Here is a 27,317-nt window from a genome sequence, read left to right as displayed (position 1 = left end):
TTTGATCACTGCTGCACTGGAAAAACTCAAAATCTTACCGTCTATTGTCTTATTTTTAGTCTAAATGTCTCATCCCACTTGATTTAAGATAAATTAACTTAACAGGTGACATTTCAGCAAGATGGAGGGACTTGTTTTAAGACAATGCATCTTAAATATCTAGTTAAGTCCAACAATCTTGAAATTATCTTGTTTTGAGTTGTATTTTACAAGGAAAATCTAAATAAGTTTAATACATCTCAAATTAGGAGGTTACATGAAAACAAAAATCTATTTTTGAGTGAAAAACTGCAATTTTTTTTTTTTAGCATGTCTGACTTATTTCAAGACACCTAAGCTTGACAATCCTGGTCAAATATACCTTAACATTAGTTTTCCCAGCTAATTTTAAGATCTAAATATTCTAAATATCTTATTTCAAGAAATCTTACCAAGCCATTTTTCACTTCTTTTATTGGCAGATTTTTTCACTGATTTCAAGGTAAAAGTTCCTTGAAATAAGTTTTTTTTTTCTTGTTTTGAGAGGGGCATTTTTCCAGTGTGGTGCCACTGTATTTTACATTTATTGAGTCTGACACAAGAATTTAAGGTGAAAATGTGGTCATTGTTGGAAAGCAGCCGAAATGGAGCAGCACAAAGTGTTTGAGGTAGATTGGTTGCTTTCCAGTCTGTTCGGAGGAGCTTTGTTGAAGAGAAGTGAAGGGTTGTGACAAACTATTTTCATAATAGCCTCACTGAAATGGTGAAGGAAGAAAAATAACTCTTCCTGCGACATTTCATCTATATTCCAAAACCCAAAGATATACTAAGTTAACGGTGATAAAAAGAAAAAAGAGACGGCAGTAAATCCTTACATTTGACATGCCTGGGTTTGGAGAACGGTTGCGGTTTTTGACTGGAAAAGCAACAAAAATAGAAATACAATAGATCAAAGTTGCCTTAAAACTAATTCTCTGACAATAGACCAATCTTCTCAGCAAGCTGTAAGCCTTTTTCCAGGTTCAGTAAGCTTCAGTAGTGAACCTGCGTGCACAACTGTCCAAAAAAAAAAGTCACACACTCTAATATTTCATTCAACCACCTTTACCTCTGAGAATGACACACATTCGCTGTGGCATCGTTTCAATAAGCGTCTGCAATGTCACAGCATTTATTTCTGTCCAGAGGTGCAGTAATTTATTTTTACCAAGATCTTATATTGATGATGAGCCGGACGAAGTCTTCTCCAGCACATCCCAAAGATTCTCAATGGGGCTGAGGTCTGGACTCTATGGAGGACAATCCATGTGTGAAAATGAAGGCTCATGTTCCCTGATCCACTCATTCACAATGTGAGCCCCATGAATCCTGGCATCGTCATCTTGGAACATGCCCATGCCATCAGGGAGGAAAAACTCCACTGATGGAAAGACCTGGTCATTTAGTATGTTCAGGTAGTCAGCTGACCTCATTCTTTGGGAACAGAACGTTGCTGAACCTGACCAACCCCAGATCATAACCCTAACTCCCAAAGGCTTGTAGGCACTAGACATGATGATTGCATCACTTCATCTGCCTCTCTTCTTACCCTGATGTGCCCATCACTCTGGAACAGGGTAAATCTGGACTCATCAGACCACATGATCTTCTTTCAGCGCTCCAGAGTCCAATCTTTATGCTACCTAGTAAAGTGAAGCCTTTTTTTTTATGAGTGAGCAGTAGTTTTCTTAGAGCTACACAGCTGTTTAGTCCCAATCCCTGGAGTTCCCTTCACATTGCGCATATGGAAATGCTCTTACTAAACATAACCGTGAGTTTTACTGTTGGTTTCCTACGATCATCCAAGAGTTTATTCCGACGACATTTCTTCCTCGAAGATGATGGTTTGCCACTATCCTTCAGGTTTTAATAATGCGCTGTAATAACCAGATTTTAGTAGTTTCAGAAATCTCCTTTTGTTGTTTTCTTTGCTTGATGCATGCCAATAATCTGAAATAGAGAAGCAACCACAGGATATGTCTTCCAACATGGTTGGTTAAGAAATGCATCAGCTCGGGTCAAATAAGTTGTTGCAGCTGAAACATATTCATCACTGCAGTAATTATCTAATGGAAGGCTCTTACCTATTTGCTTAGTTAAATCCAGGTAGTGACTTTTTTTTTGGACAGACGGTGTATAAAATAACAAGATTACCATTTTTTCATGTTATGATGTGTCAAATTGTAAGCTGTGAAAAGATCTATAAAGTCCTAAAATCCTTCCCCAATGTACTGCGTATTAATATATATATATATATATATATATATATATATATATATATATATATATATATATATATATATATATATATATATATATACTTTTTTTTTTTTTTTTTTTTTTTTTACATCTTCCTAGATATGATATTTACTAATTCTGATGTTTTAGGTGAGATTATTAGCTGGCAGAAATAAGACAGATCAAATGTAGGCCTTTTCTCATGGTCCAAAACCTCCAGATGGCGTGAAATCCAAACGTGCTTTTAGAAAGTATTCCCACAAATACAAAGATAAGGGTTTTCACAGGTACGTGCAATTTCACTTCTAATCATTAGTCAACTTACCGACGGCGGGGCTTGCCAAAACTAACACATGATCCTTGTGCAAATGCTGCAACACACCCTGGAAAGGTGACAACACACCGACTTACCTGCTGGCTGCTGACGTTTTCACAAAACACGTTGTCAAAACACCGGCTGGATTCATCGGGAGGAATAATGAACCCATTTATTTTATTTATTTAGCAGCACGGAATGATACAGGACTGTTTAAGGTAAGGTTTAGCCAGCTTAAAGTTTGACTGCGGAGCTGCTTGAACGCCACAAGCCAAACTCTGTTCAAAAATCTGTTAATTTAAGCGCACTCGAAATGATAAATACAGCTCAATGGGGAAGATTTATCTGGATAAATATGAAAACTTTATACGTTTCGTTTGCCAAAAATGTTACTTTATGTGACGGAAATTCGTTATTTAAGAGTAAAGTGAACTAATTGAAGGAGTGTTCTGGAGCGCAGGTTACTTTAGCTAGGACGCCTAAAATTGATACATTTATTAATTAGGTTTGGCTTAGACGGTCTCTGCACGAACCCGTAGAAGTTATCAGCAAATATTTAGCTAAACTGCTGTTTTTTAGCTTAACTTCAGGTTAAACCGAGATGCTAATAACGCCATATTGTTGTATTTAAACTGTATTAGTGTCATGTGCAGTTCACACCCTGCTGTATCCGGGTGTCCTCATGCTCCATCTGCTGCGCCAGGTCCAACACTTTTAACCCTAGTGTTGTCCTGCTGTTCAAATTCACCCGTTTTAAAGTTTGAAAATGTGGGAAAAAATATATTTTCACAGTGAAACTTCTGATGTCCACATTTGCAACATTTTTGGGAAATTTTTGAACATTTTTTTGGTGGAAAAAAGAAATGCTAAAAACGTTTTTCTTTAAGAACATTCACAAAGAAATCAACCAAAATCCAGCGAAATTCGCTGGATTTTGGTTGATTTCTTTGTGAATGTTCTTAAAGAAAATATTAGAATTTTTACTGATATATATATAATCACTTTAGATATTTTTAGGATTTTTTTGGAAGATTTTTACTATTTTTTGAAAATATTTAGAAGAATTTTATTGCCAAATTTGGGGTTTTTTTTTTAAAAAAAATAAAACTTTTAAGGGAAACTTTTAAGGAATTATTGGAATTTTCCTCCTGAAGGTTTTGCAAATTTTCTGAAATTTGGGGATTTTTTTTGCAGAATTTTTGGATTTTTTTCAGACAAGGGAATAATATTTTCTGGTGCCCGTAAAGACAACAGGAGGGTTAAGTCACCTTAACTCCTTACGTGGTCATTTATTAACGAAGGCAAAGCATGTTTTTTCTTCATGCTGTGGTTTTACATTCAACCTACGTTCAACTACATCGCATCAGGTCGCAATGGAAAGTCTGCCCATCAGTTGGACAGTGCACAGCTGTGAGCAGGAGGGAGATGGAGCAGAGCTGCTGAAGGAGGAAGACACCAACATGCATGTCCATGATCTGTTCCATGAAGATGCACAGGTGAAAGGTTCACTGCATTTAAAAGTTGGAGAAGCGTGTGATGTGATTCAAATCTGTTAAAAAAAAAAAAAAAATAAGTTGGTGTTTTGTGTTCAGGGCTTTCAGGAGTCCAGTCAGCCGTGGTGGAGGATCAAACTGTTTGTGTGGGAGCCAGTGCTCTTTGGCACCTGGGATGGAGTCTTCACCACCTGCATGATCAACATCTTTGGCGTGGTTCTGTTCCTGCGTACCGGCTACCTGGTGGTTAGTAAACGCTGAGTCTTTCCGTATGTATTATGACTAATTGCACAGCCCATGTCCTGTGAGAGATATTGTAAACTCTTGTCCTTGTTTGCATCAGAGAGACACAGACACCAACGATATAATGAAGTGAAAACACAGCGTTAAACCTGGAAAGATCTGAATTAAACTCAGTGAAAATGATAAATGACAAAAAAAACAACATTGCACTTTCTACTGGTTGCTTTTTCCTGATTTGAACTTGAGCACGGTCACTCAAAAAGTGTCAAAAACACTAAATATCAGTAGCTTATAAACAAGTTTCTAAGCATAAGTCTGTTCAAGATTCGAGAACTTTATTGTCATATATATAGCAGAAATGCAGTGGTTACCCTGAGTAACAAAATTCTTATTTTGCAAGTTCCCTTCACACAACTGACATAACAAATAAAATAATATTAAATAAAATAGAATATGATAAAAATAAGACAAAATAAGATAAAAATAGTTAAAAAAAGAAATGGGCTGCACAGTGGCGTAGTGGTTAGCACTTTCGCCTTGCAGCGAGAAGATCCCTGGTTCGCGTCCCGGCTTTCCCGGGATCTTTCTGCATGGAGTTTGCATGTTCTCCCTGTGCATGCGTGGGTTTTCTCCGGGTACTCCGGCTTCCTCCCACAGTCCAAAAATATGCTGAGGTTAATTGATTATCCTAAATTGCTCGTAGGTGTGAATGTGAGAGTGATTGTTTGTCTCTGTATGTGGCCCTGTGATAGACTGGCGACCTGTCTAGGGTGTCCCCTGCCTTCGCCCGAGTCAGCTGGGATAGGCTCCAGCCCCCCGCGACCCTAGTGAGGATTAAGCGGTGTATAGATAATGGATGGATAGATAAAAAAAGAAATAAATTCTTTGTGCAAATGTTAGCATCTTGTGCAATACTGTCATATGTGAACAGGTGTTGATATGTGCAAAGGCAGAAGATATGTGCAAAATATTGCTATTTATAGATCCTCATTTATAGAGCCAGTGATTTAGTAGCCTGATGGCCTGTGGATAGAAGCTGTTTTTTAGTCTGGTGGTCCTTGCTTTCACACTCATGTAGCATCTCTTTGTGACCTGGGTGATGTAAATCTCATGTAGTGGGGGGAAGGCTGCTCCACAGATGAATTGTGCTGTCTTAATGGCACACTGGAGAGCCTTCCTGTCCTTACTGCTGCAGTTCCCATACCATACCATGTGATGGAAGTGGTCAGGACTGTGCATCAGTAGCAGATAATCCACACTTCCTCAGCTCCCTTTCATTTCAATACCACAGCTCTCCAGATGCCCCCAGTGTTTTGTTCTATTTAATAAACCAAATCGTACATTCAAGCACAGTTGAAAAGACCAAAAATACAACTTTTCCACTCAGTGCAGTCGTGTTTTCACTCCTGATCATCGAGCACTTAATTGCATAACTTTCTGCCAGTGTATTACCCATCCTCTCAACACCATGACAGACCACATCGCTGCAGTGCAGACGGTGCAGCAGAAACTTAATTGTCGACACTGCAATGAAAATAGTGTAGCAGTGTTGAAAGAAGTTTTCAGACCTTTTGCGAAGGTACAAGTACCAAAGTAAATGCAAATAGGCAGTAATGGCCTTTAATTTGAAGTATGAAAGTCAAAAGTGCTGGTGTGGTCCATCTTACTGATATATTATTATATACGATATCATTAGATTATTAATACAAAAAAATCAGTGTGTCTGCAGCATGTTGTGGTTGTAGTGGCTGAAGATGGAGCTATTTGAAACTACGTTATATACATTTTATTTACAGGGACTCCAGATAAATCTCAGGGGCTGTGAGATGATAAATAGGACAGGAGCAAAGACCCCTCTTTCTAATCTTCTGGTGAGATATTTGATCCTTTGTACATTTACTTAAGTGAAACCATGTTAGAAATTTAGAGGGAAAAAAATGCTCTTTGGTGGAGCTTTTAATAAGTCACTCACATGTGAAATGAGATCAAGACTTCAAACTCCTTTTTGATCAAAACCATGTGTTGCATTTAAGCGCTTGTTATATTATCTATTGTTCAAAATCTTCTTCTTAAAATGTATTTAATTTGTCAATTAAATTTGGTGGAGTAGAGTAAATGTGCTTTATTACTCTGCACCACTGCAGTGTTCTGTATGTTTTCACTTCTATACTTTCTAATATCCAGCTTCAAGCATGGTAATAATATGGGGGGTTTTTTTTGTTTGTTTTTTTTTTACATTTTTGTTCAGCTCTGTTGAGGCTTTTTTATTTTTAGCTGCAACCATAATTAAATGTGTCACTCTGACAGTTGATCCTAAACACTACAATGGGCTTGTGTTATCACAGGACACAGCTAAAAAGAGCCAGGGACTGTAATTGCTGCATCTGTTTGGGCTTAGCTTGGTTGCTAGAATATGGCATAGTTTGCAATGCGGGAGACCGGGTTTAGCTTAGCACAAGTTTCTGTCTCTGTTAGAAAGATATGAAGCTGTAGCATTAAGTGAATTCTGTATAAAGCGTTTAGCAGATACACAATATATAGTCAAGGCATGCAGATATGTATAGTAGAAGCTGTACACTTATCTTATAGTTTACAGCTGCAGATAATGTCTCAGTATTTTGTGTTGTATTCTCTCCTGATATCATGCAGGGGAACACAGGAGTGCTGCTCGGGATGTTCCTCGTCTCCATGGTTGTGTTGGTAGCTTTAGTGACGGTGATGTCGGGGATCGGAGTGAGTGAGCACTGTGGTGCTGGCAGCGGAGGAATCTACTCCATGATCTCCACTGTCCTGGGGAGCCGGGTGGGGGGCACCGTGGGCCTCCTCTATGTGTTTGGACAGGTGAGTAACACATACAAGTTTTTTTTTTTTTTTATTTAGGCTGATATTAAGATTTTTTCATTGCTTGTAATGTGACAAGAAGATTTGATGAAATACATATGTGTAATTTCCATCCTCCCTCTATGTTGTGTATCCCGCAGTGTGTTGCTGGAGCCATGTACATCACAGGCTTCTCGGAGTCGGTGGCAGAGCTGCTGGGTTTACAAAGCCAGTGGGCGGTGCGCGGCATGTCGGCAGCAGTGCTGTTAGCCCTGCTTGGAATCAACCTGGCTGGTGTCAAGTGGATTGTCAGACTCCAGCTGCTGCTGCTGGCTGTGCTGGCTGTCTCCACTCTGGACTTTGTAATTGGCACCTTCACGCACCTTGACCCAGGTAAGGCTGTGGTAAGGGATGTATATACAAAGGTGTGCAAGGATTGTGGAAAGAATTTAGTCCTTACAGGGGTTTTTGTGTTTTCTCATTCTAATACTCTACTGCATGTTAAGCCAAAAAATAATTCTCATTTAAGTCAGTGTTTGCCCCAGAATTATATGAATGCAAAAAATTGTGAAGCAGCACACGTACATCTCCAGGAAAATTCCACAGAACAGCCAAAATATTGAGAATACCATGAACATTAGAAAAAAAAATCCACACCAATAACAGTGATAAAAGGGGCTAAAAAATGAGAGTAATAATTGGCATTGTGTAATTTCAGTAAGAATGCAGCCTCCATATGTAATTTATAAGGGTCAAAGCATTAGTGTGAAATGTCAAAGCATTAGCTGTTTCAATCATAAACAGCTAAGATTAATAATCTGTGTTTTAAAAACTGTTTAGTGATGCTGATGTTTTGTGTCTCTGCCTCTGGTCTGAATTATTCACTGAGTGTGGAGCAGCATTAACTGAAAGAAACTGTACAGCCTCAGTATTTACTTCAGGAACCAGCAGCTGAAGCCAGACAGTGAAACATGTTGGTTAAATATCAGATCTTAAAGTGTGAAATTAGGATAAGTAAGTTGGTAATATTTTTTTTTATGACGCTTATATGAAAACATCGGCGGAAACAAAAGATGTGCAGCCCACGCTGCCTTCTCATATCTCAGTTTGCAGATCCTCCACTCCTCTCCTCACATCTTAGTCCCACCTGAGATGTGAGTAGACGAGACAAGGAAGAGACAAGAGGAGAGGGAGGAGTGGAGACCACAGACATTTAACAAAATCAGACATTCTTGCCTCGGAGCTGCTGTTTGAAAGCAACATGAATGAAATGTGATGTGTAGCACATTTGCGTCATCCGTCTAGTGTTTTGTTAGACCTTTCCACTGTATTTTGTGATGTCGGTCACATAAACATAACGTTCATGACAATTTATGGTATGTTTATTTTGTTTACAACATGGCATCTTGTTACTTTTTTTAATTTGGCATATTCACACATATTCCAGAAGGTATAAAAGAGATGTGACACGAATAAGAGTACAATACAAATAATGAATATATTGTGATGATACACCGTATATTAATATACAGACTTTTGTTAGTCTGACTCTGTGTGTCAAGCCTCTTATATAAATCATGATGAGAAGATTTCCACTACCTTCCTTAAGATGCAGTTTAGGAATTCAGACATCTTTCAGGATGGCACTCTAAGATTGATTTCAATACCACAGGCAACAGGGCAGAAAAGAAAAAGTGGCACTAAATAGGAAAATGAGATGAGCATATAAAAGGACCTTAGTCACTGCAGACATTTGCCTTGCCAAACAGAGGTGTAAGTAATATGTTAACTGCTGTGTTGCAGATTGTTCTACCTGTAATTTTCCTGCTGCAACAAGCACAAACAGCTGCTGTAAAGAAGTGTGTGGATCTGCCATTGTTGTTTAGGGAACAGTTAAGGAGTGAGCACTGTGATGCTGGGCAGATTTTGAGGTTTGCAAGTTTTATTCAGAAAGTGTAATGAAATGATGGCACAAGATGAACAGAGTAAGACATAAAAACAGCAACCACATAAGTAAAAACTAAAACAGGGGAAAGTTGCTCTGGAGTCCTTAGCTAATGTGTAGATAGAGTTACACCTTCTCTTTTTTCACATCAGTATCTAATTAGAAATGTGTGAAAAGAAACATGCGATTCATGTTCAATTCAAGTTGGCTCCATTTAATGAGTTTAATAATTTTTTTACCAGTGAGTAAAACTGCAAAAATTATCCTCCAGCTTCGAAGGGGGGAGTATGACAGAAAAAAGTTTGACAACCTCCGAACTAGACTGTTGATTAGAAACGTGTCAGATTGTGTGACCTGCTCATGCCAGTAGGTGTCGCTGTAGTATAATTTATTTTATCAGTCAGTCATATTCTGACTGTCAACCTGCCTTTCTTCACCGATGCACCTCTTTCTCATTTCACTGGTTGGCTTTGGTGCTGTTTTCCTGCATTTGTATTTTAAGCTAAGTTTTAAACTGCTATTGTATTTGTTGAGATTTTTATTTTTTTGTGGGGAGGAAATTCTGTTTTGTTTTTTCTGAGGAGATTATATTCTTTTGTTGGCCTTCAGGAAGTCCTTCCCACGTTTCCTGTTCTCAGTGATTATCAGCGTCCTGTCCTGTGAAAAGAGAAAAGTAATCCAGATTTCAAGCTAGTCTGTCAACGACACATCTGAAACACAAAAATGCTTATTTTACTTAGCATAAAACCAAGCTCACACAATAAATCATGCATATACATACATGTAGTAATGTGTTTCTCCAGACTCCAAATTAATCTGGCTACCTGCCCAGTATTAGGTAGGGGTTAGTTTTTACAAGACTCAGCTTTACAACTTCAGGTAGCCCTGTCTGAGCCACTGAAACCAGACTACACCCCTCCCAGCTCCTTGTCTGCTTTACAGCACAGTAAGTGGAGGCCGGTTTGCAGTCCCCAGAAACAGTGGGAGAACCAGCCATAATGGGTACTCCAGGTTTTTCCAATTAAGAGCTGCTGTGTGTCTTTTGGTGACCTCATGGTTGGCAGAGCACCAACAGGTCCCCAAGCTGGCTAAAGCAGCCCAGATTAGACTGAACTCACTGAACACTGAGGCACATCCTGAAGGAAAAGGAGCCACCGCCAGAATCATTCGGTCATAGTTTGATAACATGTCCCCCGTGTAAACTCTGCAGCGCTATCACTGTGGCAGGTTTCACACACAGTTGTACTTCACTATTACAGCTAAGGCGTGCCTTGTCGTCCAAGTAATGTCTATTAGAACATAAATGATGCAGTTTAAGTTATACAGCTTTTCAGTATGCTTGGCAAATACTGGCATTTTAATGTTGAGATCATCTAGTCGATACTCTTATAATCAGGAGTCAGACTTAGAGTTGGAATATTAATCAATCAGCAGAAAATTGTTCTTCTTGGTGTCAGTGATTACATTCTGCCTATAAGCAGATTTAGTAGCTTACACCTCCAACAACAACAAAAAAAGATTTAGGGGAATGACTAAATGGTGTTGACTTTTACTGCCTCTTGTTAACTATTTCAGTTACGTAATATTGGCAATCACCTACTTTATTTGCTACATTCTAGACCAGACGTGTGCTGCTATTCATTAACATCAAGCAATTTATGGCTCTTTAGTAATATGAGAAGATGAATTTTGGGGTATTATTATGTACGTATTTGAACTCTGACTTGGATTAACCGAGCTGCCTTATTTCCCAAAGCCAGTTCAGTGAGTGAACTGTGACAAATCCTTGCTGCAGCAGCATGACAGGTAGAGTTAGAGCTAAACAACTACACGATTACAACATGTAAGACAGCTCAAAATAGTGCTTTACCACCTCTGATGGGAGGAGAATGCATTTCCCATTGTACTCTTGAAGAGTTGTAAAGTATTTAGCTTGGTCAGTAACACTGCCAGCGTATTGTCTCTCCAACCAAACAGTTTCACCACAAACCCTTGTGACTGCGGCGCACAGATGAATTACAATCTGACACTCCCAGCCCTGTCCCTGTAGTTGAAGCCGATTCTCCACACAGCAGGAAGCCATAATGCGCTCCTTGGGTCTGGGGTTTTAGGGTGTTAACCAGACTCACCCACATTTTTGGAAAATGACAAAGGGAGACGGCCGGAACAGAGATCTGAAGCCCGCTGCGACTCCAGAGACCGCCACATCATCTCTCCCTGTGATCCGAACTCTAATGTATAATTGTCCATCATTCCAGTGGGACCTGCCCCACCTCTGTAAAATCACAGCCTGCCCTGTTGTCCATGCGTTGCAGTGATTGGTGTGGGAGCGTGAGAGGTCAGTCAGACAGAGGGAGAGGCCTCAGATGCTCATGTAATCCGACTACACATTCCAATGTGTATCAGAGGAATGCTGAGCTCAGAAAGGAGCCCCACTCCACCTTTACATTTGCTTTTCAAAGAATAAGCAAACTAAATAAGGACACTCTGGCCACAGCTTAGTTCAAAAACATGGCGGCTCTATAGGCTTATAGAGCAAAGTCTTGGTCATTAAACCTCATCCTCTGGAAATGATAGATATCTGCACCAAAGTTCATGGCAGTCTATCCAGTAGTTTATGAAACCAGCTGGAGGTGTGAAGAAAAGCTAATCAGCTAAGTCAGTTGAAATTATCTTCTGGCTTTGTATTATATAGAAGGTTTTAAGATGAGGCTCACAACTTCTATGTCGTGTATACAATTTTACGGCAATCCTCTTTCAGTCTGCACCAAAATGGAGCCACACTGCTGCCACTGGTTAAACTCAATATCAGCCCTATGTCAACACCGGATTACCAACCAGGGGCCCTGATTCACAAAAGCAGTAGCAAGGACCATATACGCACAAATCACAAATAGCATGATCAAATGAGCCTTTTGCACAGCTGCAAATAAGTTTAAGTTCTTTAGTTAGCTCCCAAGCTGATGTATTCTTTACGAGTATGGTTGTTCTTTTGATGAGTTAAAAGTGCCAAAACAGACATTAGAGATAACGATCTGCATGCTGAAAATTTAAATAGTCCCTATAGACAAAGCAAGCAATTGTGTATGTTATGGTAATTTGTTTGCTTTCATGTTTGACTGGGAATTTGGAATGAACCAAAAAGGTGCTATAACAGCTGGCATTATTATTATTAGGTAAATGTCAGAATTTAGTTTTTACACTTTTTTTTTTTTTTTTTTTTTTTTTTTTTTTTTTTAATGGGCTCACATGGTAGCATACCTAAATAAACATTTTTTTCCCTCAAAGTACTACTGACTGATATCAAAAAATGGTTTCCGGAAGTAGTGAGAAGCTGCCACCTGCAGTGTAGCATGCTGTGTGCACTGCAGGCAACCAAGGCCCAGCAACATATCTTAACCCCCAAATACATTTAATCTGGTTGTTATCTTACAGTACAGTTGTATGCATGTGAGGATTAATCCTGTAGAACCTGAGGCAACGTTTTGTCCTGACATGCGGTAAATGTTAGCATTTTATCCATGTCCATAGGAAAAGTGTCAGGAATATGCGAACGCCCTCGGCTGAATTCTCTGAGAGAGCTCAGTTGTGAGAGCTGGCAGAGCTGGATGTTGGAGTATGATGTTGTAATATGGGTGGGGAGCTCATGGTGCACACTGCCCTGGATTTGTTAGATCCTGGCTGTTTGGACAGAGGGCAGAGTGAACAAGAGTTTTAGCTAGACCCAATTCATGTCAGTTTTTATACCTCATATCCTGGAGATTATGCAAACTTGGAACTAAAAGCATATGCAACACATTTGGTTTTCACCATTTGTCTAAAACAAAAGAAAAACAATGAGCATGCACACTCTCTCTCTCTCTCTCTCTCCTTCCTCTCTCACTCTCTGTCTCCCTCTCTCGCTCACTTTGATTCTTTCTCTCAAACTTGGAAGCTGCTGAGCTTCTGAAAAGGGTGGTGACTTCCTTTTGGATAAACATGTCATTAATCCGAGAGAACACATTCTTTCCCATCACAAGATAACCAAGGGGGAAATGTCCGGTGTTGTAACATAGGCGGGTCCTTCAGACTGTGTGGTTTAAATGGCCCCCACATATGCAGAACAATCTCCACTCACACATTCAACAAACTGACCCAGACTGAACTGATCTGTGCTGTATTCAGACTGTGTACCTCTACAGGCTATCATTACCTGTTGTTGCCTTTTATTTTTGACTGAAATGCATGCTGCAACCTCACATTAGGTTGTTGTTGTGTTAAGGGGACCTTTTGTTTGAGCTTGGGGGACTATGATAGCTATTCATATGCAATGCCATGTTTTCATAACCTGTGGTATCTTGTATAAGGATTAGGTGTCTGGTGCTGTAGATCTTTGCTACCGTGTGATGTGTTTTCCATTCTAGTTGATGTTCCCCAGGAACTGCTGTGTAAAAAACTATTAAAAGTTGGGCCAAATATGGTGGCTAAATGCTAAAAAAATAAAAACAAGCAAATAAAAACACCACAGGAATGATCGTGTGAAACCACTGATGCTGATAGAGTTAATTCATGAGAGTGTCAGCATCAAAATTCCTGCTGCATGTGGGCAAAACATCAGCCAGACTGAAATCTTACACTACAATTTTACTTTTTTCCTTATTTTTATTGCTAGAAAGTCAAATTAAAACTCCCATGTGTGTCATTGTGATGAACATTAAACAATTGTGAGAAATTGGGTTCTTTTTTTTAGTTTGGATTGAGGAAATAAATCTGCTTTTGATTTAGCGTCTTTTTCTCTGTATGAAAAAAAAAGCTAATTCCCTTACCATAAAAGGTGATCAATCATATATATATGTTCTCTCATTAACTGATTTCACAGAGATCACATGAATATTAGAAGAGACATGAAGGAAAATGCTCATGTTGTCATTCAGAGTTTGATGTGTGTAGCGAATTGCTTGTTCTGATCTAAAGAGTGTGTTGAAGTTCTGATAAAAACGTAGCAATGTGTAGAGCTGAAATAAATTGTTGTGTCTTTAACCCTCCTGTTCAGTCTTTCAGGGTTAACGGGATTTGCAGAACAGTTTGGCTACCTTGTTTGAATTTCCTAAAATGATGAGATGAAGAAGAGTTGGACTAATATTGTGAATAACTGCAGTGATGGAGGGCTGAGGATCATCTCTAACACTTGATTTCACCAGTATCTTCATTTACATCAACTTCACTTAGTTCACAGCTGAAAATATCTGCAGTGTGCGTTTATGATTTCACATCAATCTTGCTGGTTCCATAACCCTCCTGTTATCTTCATTTATGGGCACCAAAAAATATTGTTTCCTTGTCTGAAAAAAATCCAAAAATTCTGCAAAAAAATCCCCAAATTTCTGAAAATTTGCAAAACCTTCAGGAGGAAAATTCCAATAATTCCTTAAAAGTTTCCCTTAAAAGTTTTATTTTTTTTTAAAAAACCCAAATTTGGCAATAAAATTCTTCTAAATATTTTCAAAAAATGAGTAAAAATCTTCAAAAAAAAATCCTACAAATATCTGAAGTGATTACATATATATCAGTAAAACTTATAGTATTTTCTTTAAGAACATTCAGAAAAAAAATCTACCAAAATCCAATGAAATTTGCTGGATTTTGGTTGATTTTTTTTGTGAATGTTCTTCAGAAACATTTTTAACATTTCTTTTTTTCCACCAAAAAATGTTGAAAATGTGGACATCAGAAGTTCCACTGTGAAAATATTTTTTCCCCACATTTTCAAACTTTAAAACGGGTCAGTTTTGACCCGCAGGACAACATGAGGGTTAACAGATGGAGTTTGCATACGTGTCATTAAATTGTAGATAATGATTGTGACAACTGCACCACTCCATTTCCACATGTAGATCAGAACTGCTACTAGATAGACCTCGTGGTGACACTGCCTTTTCAAATACTGAGAGTTGTTTCAAAACAGCAGCAGCAGCAGATGTGTCAGTACTGCAGTTTGTCATTCAAGTTGGTCAACATGGTGCACACGATGCACCACAGACCGACATAAGAATAATCAGTGCTGGCAGTGGATAGCTTGATACTTCTGACTGTTAACTCAGTGAAGAAATGCTGTTAAAGTTCTTGTCCTGATGTGCTTTTCCTCTTGTTGCCTCCTCTTGCAGAGCATGGTTTCATTGGTTATTCACCCGAGCTGCTCAGCAGTAACACAAAGCCAGATTATAGCACCGGAGAAAACTTCTTCACAGTATTTGGGGTTTTCTTCCCAGCTGCTACAGGTGAGTAGACCCCCCACCATCTCCTTTTTGAGTCCATCGTCTCTGTATTGCGTGAAGAAGCCCAGCTTTCCATTCGTGCAGCTGCACATGCAGTGTAAAAATACATTTTGTATTGTACAGCATGTTGTGTACATTTTTGTGGTTTGTGTGTGTAGGGGTCATGGCAGGCTTCAACATGAGCTCAGACCTTCAGCGGCCCGAACACAGCATCCCTGTGGGAACACTCGCAGCTGTCTTCACCTCGTATGACGACACACCAAACCCACCACTAGCACACTCATGATAATCTAGTTTAATGGAAAAACACAGCAGTAAAAGACTACACAATACAGTATGCAGGACTGTAACCACAGTACAGGTGCAAAGACCCCACTTTAGTGGTTATACAGAAAGAAATTAAGATTTTAAAGGAAGGCTTATGTGATGACGAATGTCTGTGTAATTACCCTTTAGTGGTCCCTCGTCTATTACGGGGGTTACGTTCCAGAACCCCCGCAATATAGACAAAAATCCGCGAAGTAGCGAACGTATTTTATTTTATTATCTATATATATATTAAGGCCCTATAAACCCTCTCTACACACCGTACAACACTGCGGAGCAACACTATGCTCAGCGATCAGACGTCTGTGTGGAATGAACATGGTGAGATGCTGAATGCTGCTGCACACAGGAGACAGAGGAGACTGATACTACTGAGCCAATCAGAGCCCAGCACTGTACGCTATGCATTTTATTACGATTAAATATTCTCTTAATATGTTTAATTATTACTTTTTAATATATTTTTATATTGTTTTCATTTTTTTAGGCTAGAAAATGCTTATTTTATCGCAAAAATAATTTTAAAAAATAATGTAGCGATCACAGAGCTGGTTGCTATGACTGAGCTGTGGTGCTGCAGTGCACCATGGGTGTTTTGTTGTGTTGGGGGTTTAAATGTCATTATTGTGGTTTATGTTAATGTTATAGTGTTATTAGTGTTTGTGTTTTATTGTGTTTTTGTGGTTTAGTCAGCCTAGATAGTTTGGTTAAGTCTTATGTTGTCAGGACCATGAATGTGAAGTTTGGTGTGTTTGATGACTTCCTGCCTATATAAAGATGCATTTTCTTTTTATACAGTCTATGCTTCCTTTCCATATGTGTCAAAATAAAAGCATCTGCCAGTTGCAGAGTGAAGTAGAGGCAGATATCCTTTATCCAGCGCCATTCCTCAAGGGCTTGTCACAATAATAGATGTGTAGAAATACCTATGTAACGCAAAATCCCACAGTATATCGAAAATCCGGGATACAGTGAGATCGCGAAAAGTGAACCGCAATATGGCGATGGACCGCTGTAATATTCTGGTGGTTTGAGTCATTCAAAATGGTACTTTCCAAATGTTTTGATTTTACTTTTGCAGTTCTCTCATAACAGTGGCTGGTGTCTTTTCAAAAGGGCAAGCTTTTCTACTTTCACTGCAGAGACCAAACAAAGCCACATTCCTACCGCCACCATACCAGTCATTCCTCACTGAAGTTTTCATGACTCAATTCTCCTATTAATAGTGAGAAAGGAGCAGTTGTTAACAATCCAGTGTGGTGTACTGTTGGTGACCCACAGGTGGTTCCTGTATCTGGTCTTTGTCTTCCTCCTGGGGGCCATCTGCACCAGAGAAGCTCTGCGCTATGACTTCTTGATCGCAGAAAAGGTAAACTCCGCTGTGTTTCCATCCTTGCCTGTGAGAAAAGGTTTCCAACAGAAGGGGGTGAGGTGAGGGGATTTCCCACCACGGCTCACTTTGTTGGTGTGTGGTGGTTGGTTCAGGTTCTCACTGTACACAAACCAAACATTCACTCTCCTACATTTCTAATGTGGAAATTATGATGATTTGCAGGTTTTTTGGGGGGCCGGTTCAAGCAGCCTCCTTCACCAGGTGTATGGCGTTGTTCCTTTTATTTAGACTGGGTGACACTCCCACTTTTACACTGTCTTTTTGACTTATTCTTCACTGGCTAGGTTGTGGAGCAAGCAAGTTTATTTGTTTAGCACCTTATCATTATTCCAACTGTTTTATTTAAATTGAACATATAATGGGTAAAATACACACAAAATACAGCACTTTTTTTCAGTTCAATTAATAAATCTAAATCAGGACAGACAAGTTGAATAATGTACACACATTTTGTAGCGTAAATAAAACTGGCTAAAACAGTAAACAGCTTTCTGACAGTGACACTAAAACAACGCAAATCACAACAATTAAACCCCAGTATTTCACTGTATTTTGCCTAAAATATAGCATTAATGAGTCACTATGTCCAACAGGTAAAACAGAATAACAGATAGGAAAATAAGAATCAGCTTGTTTGTTTCAAAGTGTGCTTCAGTTTTACTCACAACGCATATACAGTTTTGTCTTTTGAAAGGATGTTTGGTCTTTGTATAATGAATTCCCAGCAACAGACCATTTGTTTGGTTGTGTTTGGAAAACTGGGCATGACATGTTCATTTTATGTAGCCAGAGTTACACATATTAAATAACACAAAGGGATGAATCAAGGATTGTTCTTGTATGAATTGACAAAACAAACGGACCTTGATAAATGGTGCTTCTACAGACAGCAGCAAAGACTTCCAACTCCAAACTGTTACTGGCAAGTTGTCACTTTGCTTTAGTGTACAGTCAGTGTAATATTTCTGCAAAATGGTAAAAACAATCACTAGTCATCCTCAATTACCATCAAATTATTGAGAGGCAGTGTTTAAATATTAGATTTGCTTTACCCAATCACAGAAGTCCTTGACTCGTCCATCAGTGGTTAGTTCTCATTGTTTTTATAAGGGGCTGGCTGCAGCGGAACTGAACTGGGTGTAGCTGTTGCGAGCTCTCAACCCCACCCCATCCTTTTTCACCCTCTGTTTGTTTTCCCTCTTCCTCCAGGTCTCCTTGGTTGGTTTCCTCTTTCTGCTGGGCCTCTACATCTCCTCTCTGGCTTCCTGCATGGGCGGCCTGTACGGAGCACCCAGGATCCTCCAGTGCATCGCCCAAGAAAGGGTCATCCCCTCTCTGGCCTTCCTGGGACAAGGGGTGGGTGGATGGATGGATGAAGTTGTGAAAGGAGGAATGTCTGGACTTTAACAGCGTGCTGAGAAATATGAGCTAGGCTCCCCATGATGTCAATTCAGAATATGTAGTGAGGGCTTGTGCACCAGTGCAGTTAAACGAGCAATACTGCGACGACTGAAATAGTCACATTAATATCTTCAGATGATTACCTCACTTCGAATAAGATGATCATGACAGTAATCATAACCAGGTGAAAGCACCACTGCAGTTAGTATTTTGGGACATTTTATGTAGTGATAAATTTTTAATGCTTAGAGTAACCTGCAACAGAGAGTTGTTATTTTCATACTTGCCCTGTGTCAGATATGGATGCATTTGAATGTCCCTGAGTGCCTTTTAGGTAGGACAGTAATCCAAGCATTAGCCTGAGATTAGCCTCAGCTCATGTAGAAACAGCTTCTGTCAGAAGCAGAGCTCAAAGGCCCAGTGTAAGGCTTCTCCAAAGTTTGATGGCCTGCCTGTTTAAGTATAATCTTTAGTGCACCAAGGTTCATCTTTGACTTTGAAAATGCACAGAGAGGGAGAGAGACAGACCAACGTTATTTAGAAAATAATACACCAGATAAAAAGTAGAATAAAAAAAGGATTTCAAATAAAATAGCATAGAGCTCTTACTGTGCAAATAGTACTTTGATAAATTAATTAGAAATCCATTTCAAAGCTCACCCAGAGTAGCACCAGACTGCTAAAGAGCAAGTCAAGAGTTCTACCACCGTGGCAACTGAGCAAACTCCGTTTACTGCTCAAAACTGTGCAATAAGATAGAAAATCCTGTTTAAAGTCAGTACAGGGATCCTGAGTTTGAATTATGATTAATAGACTCGGTTCCCTACTTTATATTAACAGCTTACGGTTTCAGACTTGTAATAAGTTCCCATTCTTTCTTTAAGCATACATAGACATCATGTCTCCTTTCCCAAGACACTGTAGGTAAAACCTGATTTAAACCTTCTGTTACCTAAATCTAAGTATATCCGCTCAGACGTAAAAGGAGCATTTACAAGTCTGACTCTGTAAAATTCTCCACTAACTGAATTACAACTTTGAACAGCAGCATCTTGACTGTATTATTTGGTCAATCAAACCGGAGTCATGTGGAGTTTGGAAGAGAAATACTGCCCCCATTACCTGCAGTAATTGGCATATTGTATCCAAATAAGTGTGTCTCGTCTGGATGTATGGGGGGTGTGGTGTTTGGACTGAACAGGAAACAGTTACAGAGCTGCCTAATTATAGAGTGCAGACTCCATGGAAGAGAGTGGACTGACTTCATGCAGTAAAGAGTTACGACACACTGCTGCTACCCGCACACCCGCTCACAGTCACGTTGGCGTCCTGACCCCGTCCACCCCAGTTTTCCTCAGACTTCCCTGGGTGGCAGCAGTGTTTGACCTCTCTCAGCAGGCTGGAATGAGGCCCTAGACATCTTGGCCCAAATCAAAGCTTCAGAACAAACGCAGGAAGGGCGACGGGCAGGGCCCTGCTCCGCTGTATGCTCTGGAGGCCCGCCAGGCTTCACAGCAGCGCTCCTTAAACTGTCTGAGAGGACCTGGGAAGTAAAAGTGGTCAACGGTCCACATGTTAAAACCATTTAAACAACGATCAAAGGAATTTTACATATTCTGATTCAATTCAATGATTTTTTTTTTTTTTTTTTTAATATTGTTTGTTTTTCAGGAATCTAAAGTAGACATTAAGCCTGCCTTAAATTGTATCCATGCATATAATTTTTATGTTAATTGTGCAGTTGAACTTATGTGCTAAATGTGATTAAATCTGATGAAGGAATATTAATGGAAACATGGCATCAATACTTTTATGAAAGTGGGAAAACCTTTCTCATGGGCGTCACAGCGGCTCAGTGTCAGGTTAGCCAGAAAAAGGCCAGATGAAGTCATGGGAAGATTTTATGGAATGATTCACTTTTTGCGGCAGTATTGTGGTGAGAAAATAGTTTTGAGGTATTGTGGTTGCTATGATAATTACACAATAATCCAAATTCTACTTTAAAAGTTCTTATCAGCAACATACAATACCTCATTCCTGAATGGGTGATCATTCCTTTGCTATTGTTTTGTCAATTTAACCATTAAAGGGGATTTTTTTTTTTTTAAAGTAAAGGTGCAACAAAACCTCATCATTGATAGTTTTATTTAACTCAAGTTCAACCTGAGGTTCAAATTTTTCTCCCTGTGTCCATAAATGACATCCATTTATTTGAGGAAATGATAGATGTGGCACAAAAAACATTCTTCTTTGTCACTTCCGCATTGTGTAATTTTACACAGTTGTACCATCCTGTGAAGCTCATATGTTTCTAAAATGTCAGCTTTTCACAAGTTGGTTAAAAACCGATCTGTTTGTGCCACTGAAGTAGTCGACTTAACTGAGTAGGACTATTTACCTGAAACATGAAGGAACACTTCAAGTTTGTCTAAAAATTGAAGCTCACTGAATGTACCTGTGTTGGTTTTGCAGACTTCCAATTTGATTTGACATGACTGATATTTGCTCTCTCCAACAGAAAGGCCCAAACAGGACCCCGGTAGCGGCTATTTGTCTCACCAGCCTGCTGACCATGGCCTTCATTTTCATCGGCCAGGTCAACGTTCTGGCACCCATCGTCACCATTAACTTCATGCTAACATACAGCTTCATCGACTACTCCTACTTCAGTGTGGCCATGACCTTCCAGCTCCAGACCAAAGACAAGCAAGGCGCCTTGATCCTGGCCAAAGGAAACCAGCGCAGGTCCACCAGGCAGAGCTCCAGACCACTGATCGAGGCCACTCTCCCCAACTATGGCAGTGGAGGAGAGAGTCGTCAGAGTAAAGGCACTCTGTTGGAGTTCACCAGGGACATGGACCACATCTTTCCTCCTGTCTCAGATGTTGATTGTGGAGCTGAGAAGGCCTCGCCCACGCAAGAGCTGAGCAGCAAACCTAAGGGCAGAAAGGCTGCTGCAAAGCAGAAGCTGATGGACAGCTTTGGTTTGGACCTGAACAGCAACATATTCTCAGAAGAGAAAGGAGAGGAGGCAAATTCAGCTCCACCAGAGGAGGAAGCCGAGGGGCAGAGTGAATGCTGGAAGCTCAGAGCCGCAGAGCAGCCTCAGGTCAAGTGTCGTACTAAAATATGTCCTGTTGAGCAGGATTCAGCTGCTGAGACTCAGAATCCCAACGCAGGTAATCAGATTAATAAAAGATGAGAATGTGCACCATAGAAGTTGGTTGTTTGTAATAACCCAACACCTTCTTAAATCTTTCAGGTGTTGGAGGTAAAGCAGAACACCAGAGTATTGAAATCAAGCCCATGCACAATTCCCTTTATGCAAAGTTCTGTAACCGCTGGATTGCTCTTATCGGGGTAGATGACACACTGCATGCTATGTTGTATTTCTTTGAATTCTTGTGGCATATTTTCAGCACATTTTTTGCAAAATTGAATGAATAATGTGAATATGTATGTGTTTTTCATTGTAGGCATTGAGTTCCGTATTGATTATGTTTGTCATTCAGTGGGTTTACGCCTTAGCCAACATATTAGTTGCCATGCTGCTCTTCTTCTACATCGGGAAAACAAGTCCTGGACTTCCAATAGGTGACTTGCATCCCTTCATTTTCTGTTGAGAAACACTTGGACAGTGAACAGTCCTGTTCACTTTAAAGATGTGTGTGGTCACAGGCTCCCTGTAGTTGGGAAATGTTAATCTTTTTGACTGTTACTATGGTGGACTGAGTGTGATTCCATTCCAGTTCTCTGGTTTGATTTCATCTTTCAAACAGATATTTAAACATTCAGTCAAAGTTTAGTCAAATTTTCCAATTCAGTCAGTCCACTTGAATTCAATCAAGAAGAAAAAGATAATCCCTATTACTGCCACACTCCATGCTTTTTATAACCTATTCCATAAACTTGTGTAACTTGAAGCTGTGTATAACTATAGTAATCTATAAGTAATGTGTTATTTAACCTGAATCATGATTTCTACATTTTTTATAGTGTGTCAGTAGATCATTTAGATTATCCCATGATGTCCAACAAAAGCCTTCCTCAAGTGCAATTTTACACCAAAGCATTTAGATTAGGTCACCCTGTGTTCAGTAATAATGTGACCTGGTAGCTACTCTGCTGGGACTTTCACTTGCGGTCTCTTTGCCTGGCAGCCCGGCAGCTGTTGTGGCTTAGGATTGCTAGAATAGCTGGACGGGACACCCCGCATCTGTGCGTTGAACTCACCACATTACAACGTGCCTTAGCTGCCTGACTCACGACATTTCTGAGCACAAGCGCTGCAAGTGTTAAACATTTGTCCCACAGGTGGACGATGAGATCTCAGTGGAGTAACTAACCATCTGTGCCACAAATTCACATTCTTAGGACTTATGAGTTGAAGTTTAGCAAATTTAAATGTGCGATTATTACAGCACCGTTTCTTCATAACAGTTTGATCTGTTCGCAGGTATTGCAGCTCAATTCAGCTTTTTCAAGTGGCTGAAATCAACGCTGAGTAGCATTTTCAGGTATTGTCTGTTTTTATTGTTACAATGAAGAATGTTTGGTCAGTCAGCTAAATACAAAAAAGCTGTTGTTGTCTGTTAATAGGGTAAGTTAGGCCTCTTATATGGGCAATAATCTATTTGTATTTGTATTATTAAATCATAGTGTGGAAGAAATCATATGAGTAAACACTGTGAATGTCAACTATGTAAGTTTTTAAATGGTTTCCTGCATCACATCTTCTGCTGAAATCAGTTTCTCGATATTGTCTTGTCTTTCAGGCGAAAAGGATCTCCCCAGGATGAGATGGTAGTGACACCTTCTCTGTCTGGGGTCGGGCTGAAAACCAAGCAGCTGACAGAGGAAAATGCTGACTTTGCCTCTCGCCACCGCTATCACCAGTCGTCGTTGATCCGGGCCGAGGAGATGGTGCAACCACGGTTTCACTGACAGCCTCAGAATCTGCCTCAGTTGCATGTCGTAGCTGACAGAATGAAACCTCATTTTCTGCCTCAAACTGTGTCTCAGGTTGTTCAATGGGCAGTATTCTGAGCCCATTTTCTATTTAACAAAGACTTTCAGCGGCTCAGATCATTTTCCTGTGGCGGTTCAAGGAAACCTGAGCTTTTCTTAGAGTTGCATAAAGGCGGTGTGTTTGTGTGAGAGAATGAGAGACATAGTTGGAGTCTGGAGGTAGCTAGAGTTTGTAAGATTATTTTGCATAATTTAAACTGAAATATAAGCAGAAGTTCTTTATATTGTCTGAATATACTTAAAGACTTTAATTTTGACATGTATTACAATCTGCGAAACTCTTTTTTTCATTTTTTGTGCTCATGTGGCAGTATTACCCTGTAATGTAACACAGAGGTTTAGTTAAAATGCCCCTATTTACTGCTCTATAAATACAGTTCATTGATAAATGCCTAATTGTTATTTTTGCATTCCTAGTTGTCAGTGAAATTCCAGAAGTGTCCAAGACCTCCTTGCAGACCTGCACTAATTTAGAAATAACAAAATGACAAATATATCATACCTGTTTATTGCATCTGATATTGAAACATCCAAATTAAAACCACAATGTCCTGTTAAATGTATTATAAAGCATCAAACACTTAAGTTTTGTCAGTTTGTGAACTGTTCAAGCAACTCTTTAGGTAAAAATCACAGCCAGCAGCCAGTTATCACATAGGTGAGGTCAGCTTTTATCTAAACCATGCAAGTGATTCGAAGAGAGTATCTGGTGTGATTTCTAATACCTGGTGAGCGTAGTTCAGTACTATATTATTTGTGTGAATTATATGTGCCAAAGGGTTCAAAAGAGCTAAAGCTGTAGCAGTTTAACAGCAAAGCTGTGAAAACCACTTCCTCTTATCATTTTGTTGTCAGAGCAGCAAACTGCTAGCAGGAAATAATATACCTGATTTCCTCACCACTGTTAACACAGTAAGTGCTGAGAAGATTTTGGGCATCATATTATTCTGAGCTGTTGCTTCTGCCTCTTCTCTTCCCAACCAGCCATGTTAGTGATGAAGACAAGCCTCTGGATGGTTTCATTGAAGGATGCTGCAGTGCACAGTGCAATAGTTAACATGAATTTCAGTTTAGATACAACAGCTTGAAATGTGGGCAGTGTTATTAAAAGGAACTCTGGAGACTGACACAACACTTTATGACACAGGATGTTTGCGCTTTATGTTGTAGAAATAAAATAAGAGCAAAACTTCTACTGAAAGTGCAGCAAACTGAAAGTGTAGTTTGGATCTCACGGGTAACTGGAGTCTTCAGTTTACAAAAGCTATCAAGGTTGTATTTGTGTCACAGTAACTTAATGCACATGTTATAGTCTGACCAGCCAGATCTTTAGGATTTCAACTACCTGACTTGTAAATGTGCCACCATCTGCACAGACCACCACACTGAGGAGCTAAAATGTGGCCTTCATTGTTCCTCTTGCTGGTTTCTGATTGTGGCTGATCATGCTTAGAAGGACTGGGTTTTCTGCACAGTTTATGCATGCTTTTTTGAAAAAAAAGGACAATAAATACTTACAACATACTATAAAATAAAATAACCATGTTATAAAAAATATAGTAATTTTCTATAATGAAAGTACATTCTCGACCCTAAATTTCACATTCAGAGGTCATGTGTATTTTTTGACTTTTGAATGTTAAATGAAAGATAATTGTATGTGGGTAACAATGGAGTTACTTACAGTATAGTATAATACATTTTACTATATAATTTGATAAGTAGAAATTGCTTTTTGACAGAATACAAATGCTTATAGATCTTGTATACTGATAAAAACGTACTCAACATTTTGTTGTAAAGACGTCTGTAATTATACAACATATCTCTCATTTTACAAACCTATGCAAAAACACAGAACCAATACTTCTTTTTCTGTTAACTGTCACCAATTGTTTCAAATTTTATGTTTTTACACAGTAAAGCGTAAATAGTTTCATATGGTAAATAAAAAGGAAATATTGCCAAAATTGCAATCAACGTGGGATTTTTTGTCAGTGGAATGTTTTTTTTGTTTTTTTTGTTTTTTTTTTTATAGACATACAGGACTGCAGGTTTATTCTACAGCCTGACAAGGACCTCAAACATACAGCCAGAGTCATTAAGAACTCTGTTCAGTGACAAGAACAAGGAGTCCCACAACAGACAGCATCACTGCCACAGAGCCCTGATCTCTGATGGTAGTCTGGGAGTACATGAACAGACAGAAATACAGTGGAACAGACAGAAATACAGTGAAACAGCCTAAAGCCCCAGAAAACTATGGCACATTATTCAAGATGCTTGGAACAACCTAAGCCCTGACAAGTAGTTTATAAAACTGCACACAAGTGTATCTATTGAATTTTGCCTTTACCGGTTGAAGACAGTCACATCAAATGTTCATTAATTTTTCTTCTCGTCTGCACTTTGTAACTATGAGGTTTATAAATGAGTAAAAATTATTAATTAGGTTATTTTTGACAGCCTTCTCGCTTGACTTGTAGATTTGTAAACTTTTCACAGTACCATATATGTCAAAATGTTTTATTGTTGCTCTGCATGAATTGATGAGGCTGACTTGATTATGTTATACACTCAAGTCTTCAATATTGACAAGTAAATATTCACTTTTAAGTTTTTGCTGCTTTGTGGGAATCTATTCCCACCAGGGAAAACTATAAGGAAAGTTTGGATTAAAGAAAAGCAAAATTCCTTATGCTGTGTTAGCTTGCTGTAGCCTTGGCTAGCTAGTGTAACAATGGATTTAGGTATGATTATGTTAATTCACATTTACTTTGTTTTGTTCATTATTTTGGGGTTTATTTATGTTGTGTCTTGAGTCTTTATTTCACAGATTATTTTAAGTATTTGATAGTTTATTGTTTTGGGGTTTCCTTATTGCCATACTTAGTGTCCCATATATTTGTTCCGGTTTCATGTTGTTTCTGGTAGGACCTTTTTGAGGGGAACGCGGTGAGGGGCGCCAGAAAAACGTTGTGCCGAAAAGCCGGAATAAAGCCGACTGATAACTGTCCTGCCGTTGTGGTGATGTTATAGCACAGAGACAGCAAAATATCAGAACAGGAAAATATAAGAACAGTACAAAATTGTAAGCCGCCTGACCCACAGCCCAGGAGAGGTGAGCATCAACTATTAAGGCTTACAATAGCTTGAATTCTTTGCTAGTAGCAGTTAAGCATCTCAGCAGATTTGACATTATTTTTCCACCAGGAATTTAGATATAAATGATAGTGAAGTTACAGTTAAGTTAAAACTTATGTCCTAGACCTATTAATTTAAATGCAATGGGTAATAATCAAATCATTTAGGCAACAACTGCCGGTGAATGGCTAGGTAGCTGACTATGTTAAGCTAATAACATTATGTTATATTAGCTTGTTGTAGCATAGCTAGCTAGCTAGAATTCTTCGCTAATGTTGGCGAAGCATCCTTGCTAATTGGTGATTTTATATAATGTCAGAAATTTAAATATCAGTGATAATTAAGTTCTAGCAAAGTTTCATTTTTTGTCATATACCTATTAATTCAAAATTAATTGGCAAAACTTAAAAGGTTAAATAAATGATTTCTGCGTGACTTAATATTTATGTTGCAGTTAAAGTCAGAGCAACATCAGCATTTGAAAAGAAAGTTAATATTATGCATAAAGAGCAAGTTTGTATTGATCAAAAGAACTGTTGAGGTAAGTTTTATTTTCTCTGGGGAGTTTTCTTTCCCTGAGGGTGGTGTAAGGTGGTCTTTTCAGGATTTTACATTTAGTTTACCCTGTAATTTGGTGTATTATCCGGGTCCGTCTAGCATCACTCTCTTGGCGGTAAAAGGAGCAGATTTAAGGGGG

At 39.1% G+C, this 27,317-nt stretch overlaps 1 protein-coding gene across 2 annotated transcripts; it reads left to right on the top strand.

Annotated features, from left to right (window-relative positions):
- The first annotated feature begins 2,413 nt into the window (after positions 1-2,413).
- slc12a8 (solute carrier family 12 member 8) lies at positions 2,414-23,867 on the top strand. 2 transcript variants are annotated; one of them, XM_023270154.3, is made up of 15 exons: positions 2,414-2,790; positions 3,940-4,068; positions 4,165-4,311; positions 6,105-6,179; positions 6,958-7,149; positions 7,290-7,521; positions 15,217-15,330; positions 15,486-15,573; positions 16,936-17,023; positions 18,257-18,403; positions 20,967-21,627; positions 21,711-21,808; positions 21,925-22,042; positions 22,905-22,965; positions 23,224-23,867. In XM_023270154.3, the coding sequence occupies exons 2-15, from the start codon at positions 3,946-3,948 to the stop codon at positions 23,390-23,392; spliced, it is 2,313 nt and encodes a 770-aa protein (XP_023125922.2). In that variant the 5' UTR covers positions 2,414-2,790; positions 3,940-3,945; the 3' UTR covers positions 23,393-23,867. The 2 variants fall into 2 exon arrangements, with proteins under 2 accessions (XP_023125922.2, XP_035804041.2); XM_035948148.2 differs by lacking the exon at positions 6,105-6,179 and having other exon boundaries at positions 2,417-2,790.
- Positions 23,868-27,317: the final 3,450 nt, after the last annotated feature.

Source organism: Amphiprion ocellaris, chromosome 11, assembly GCF_022539595.1.
Source record: "Amphiprion ocellaris isolate individual 3 ecotype Okinawa chromosome 11, ASM2253959v1, whole genome shotgun sequence".
Taxonomy (NCBI): Eukaryota; Metazoa; Chordata; class Actinopteri; family Pomacentridae; genus Amphiprion; species Amphiprion ocellaris.
This window is presented reverse-complemented; position numbering and strand designations above follow the sequence as displayed.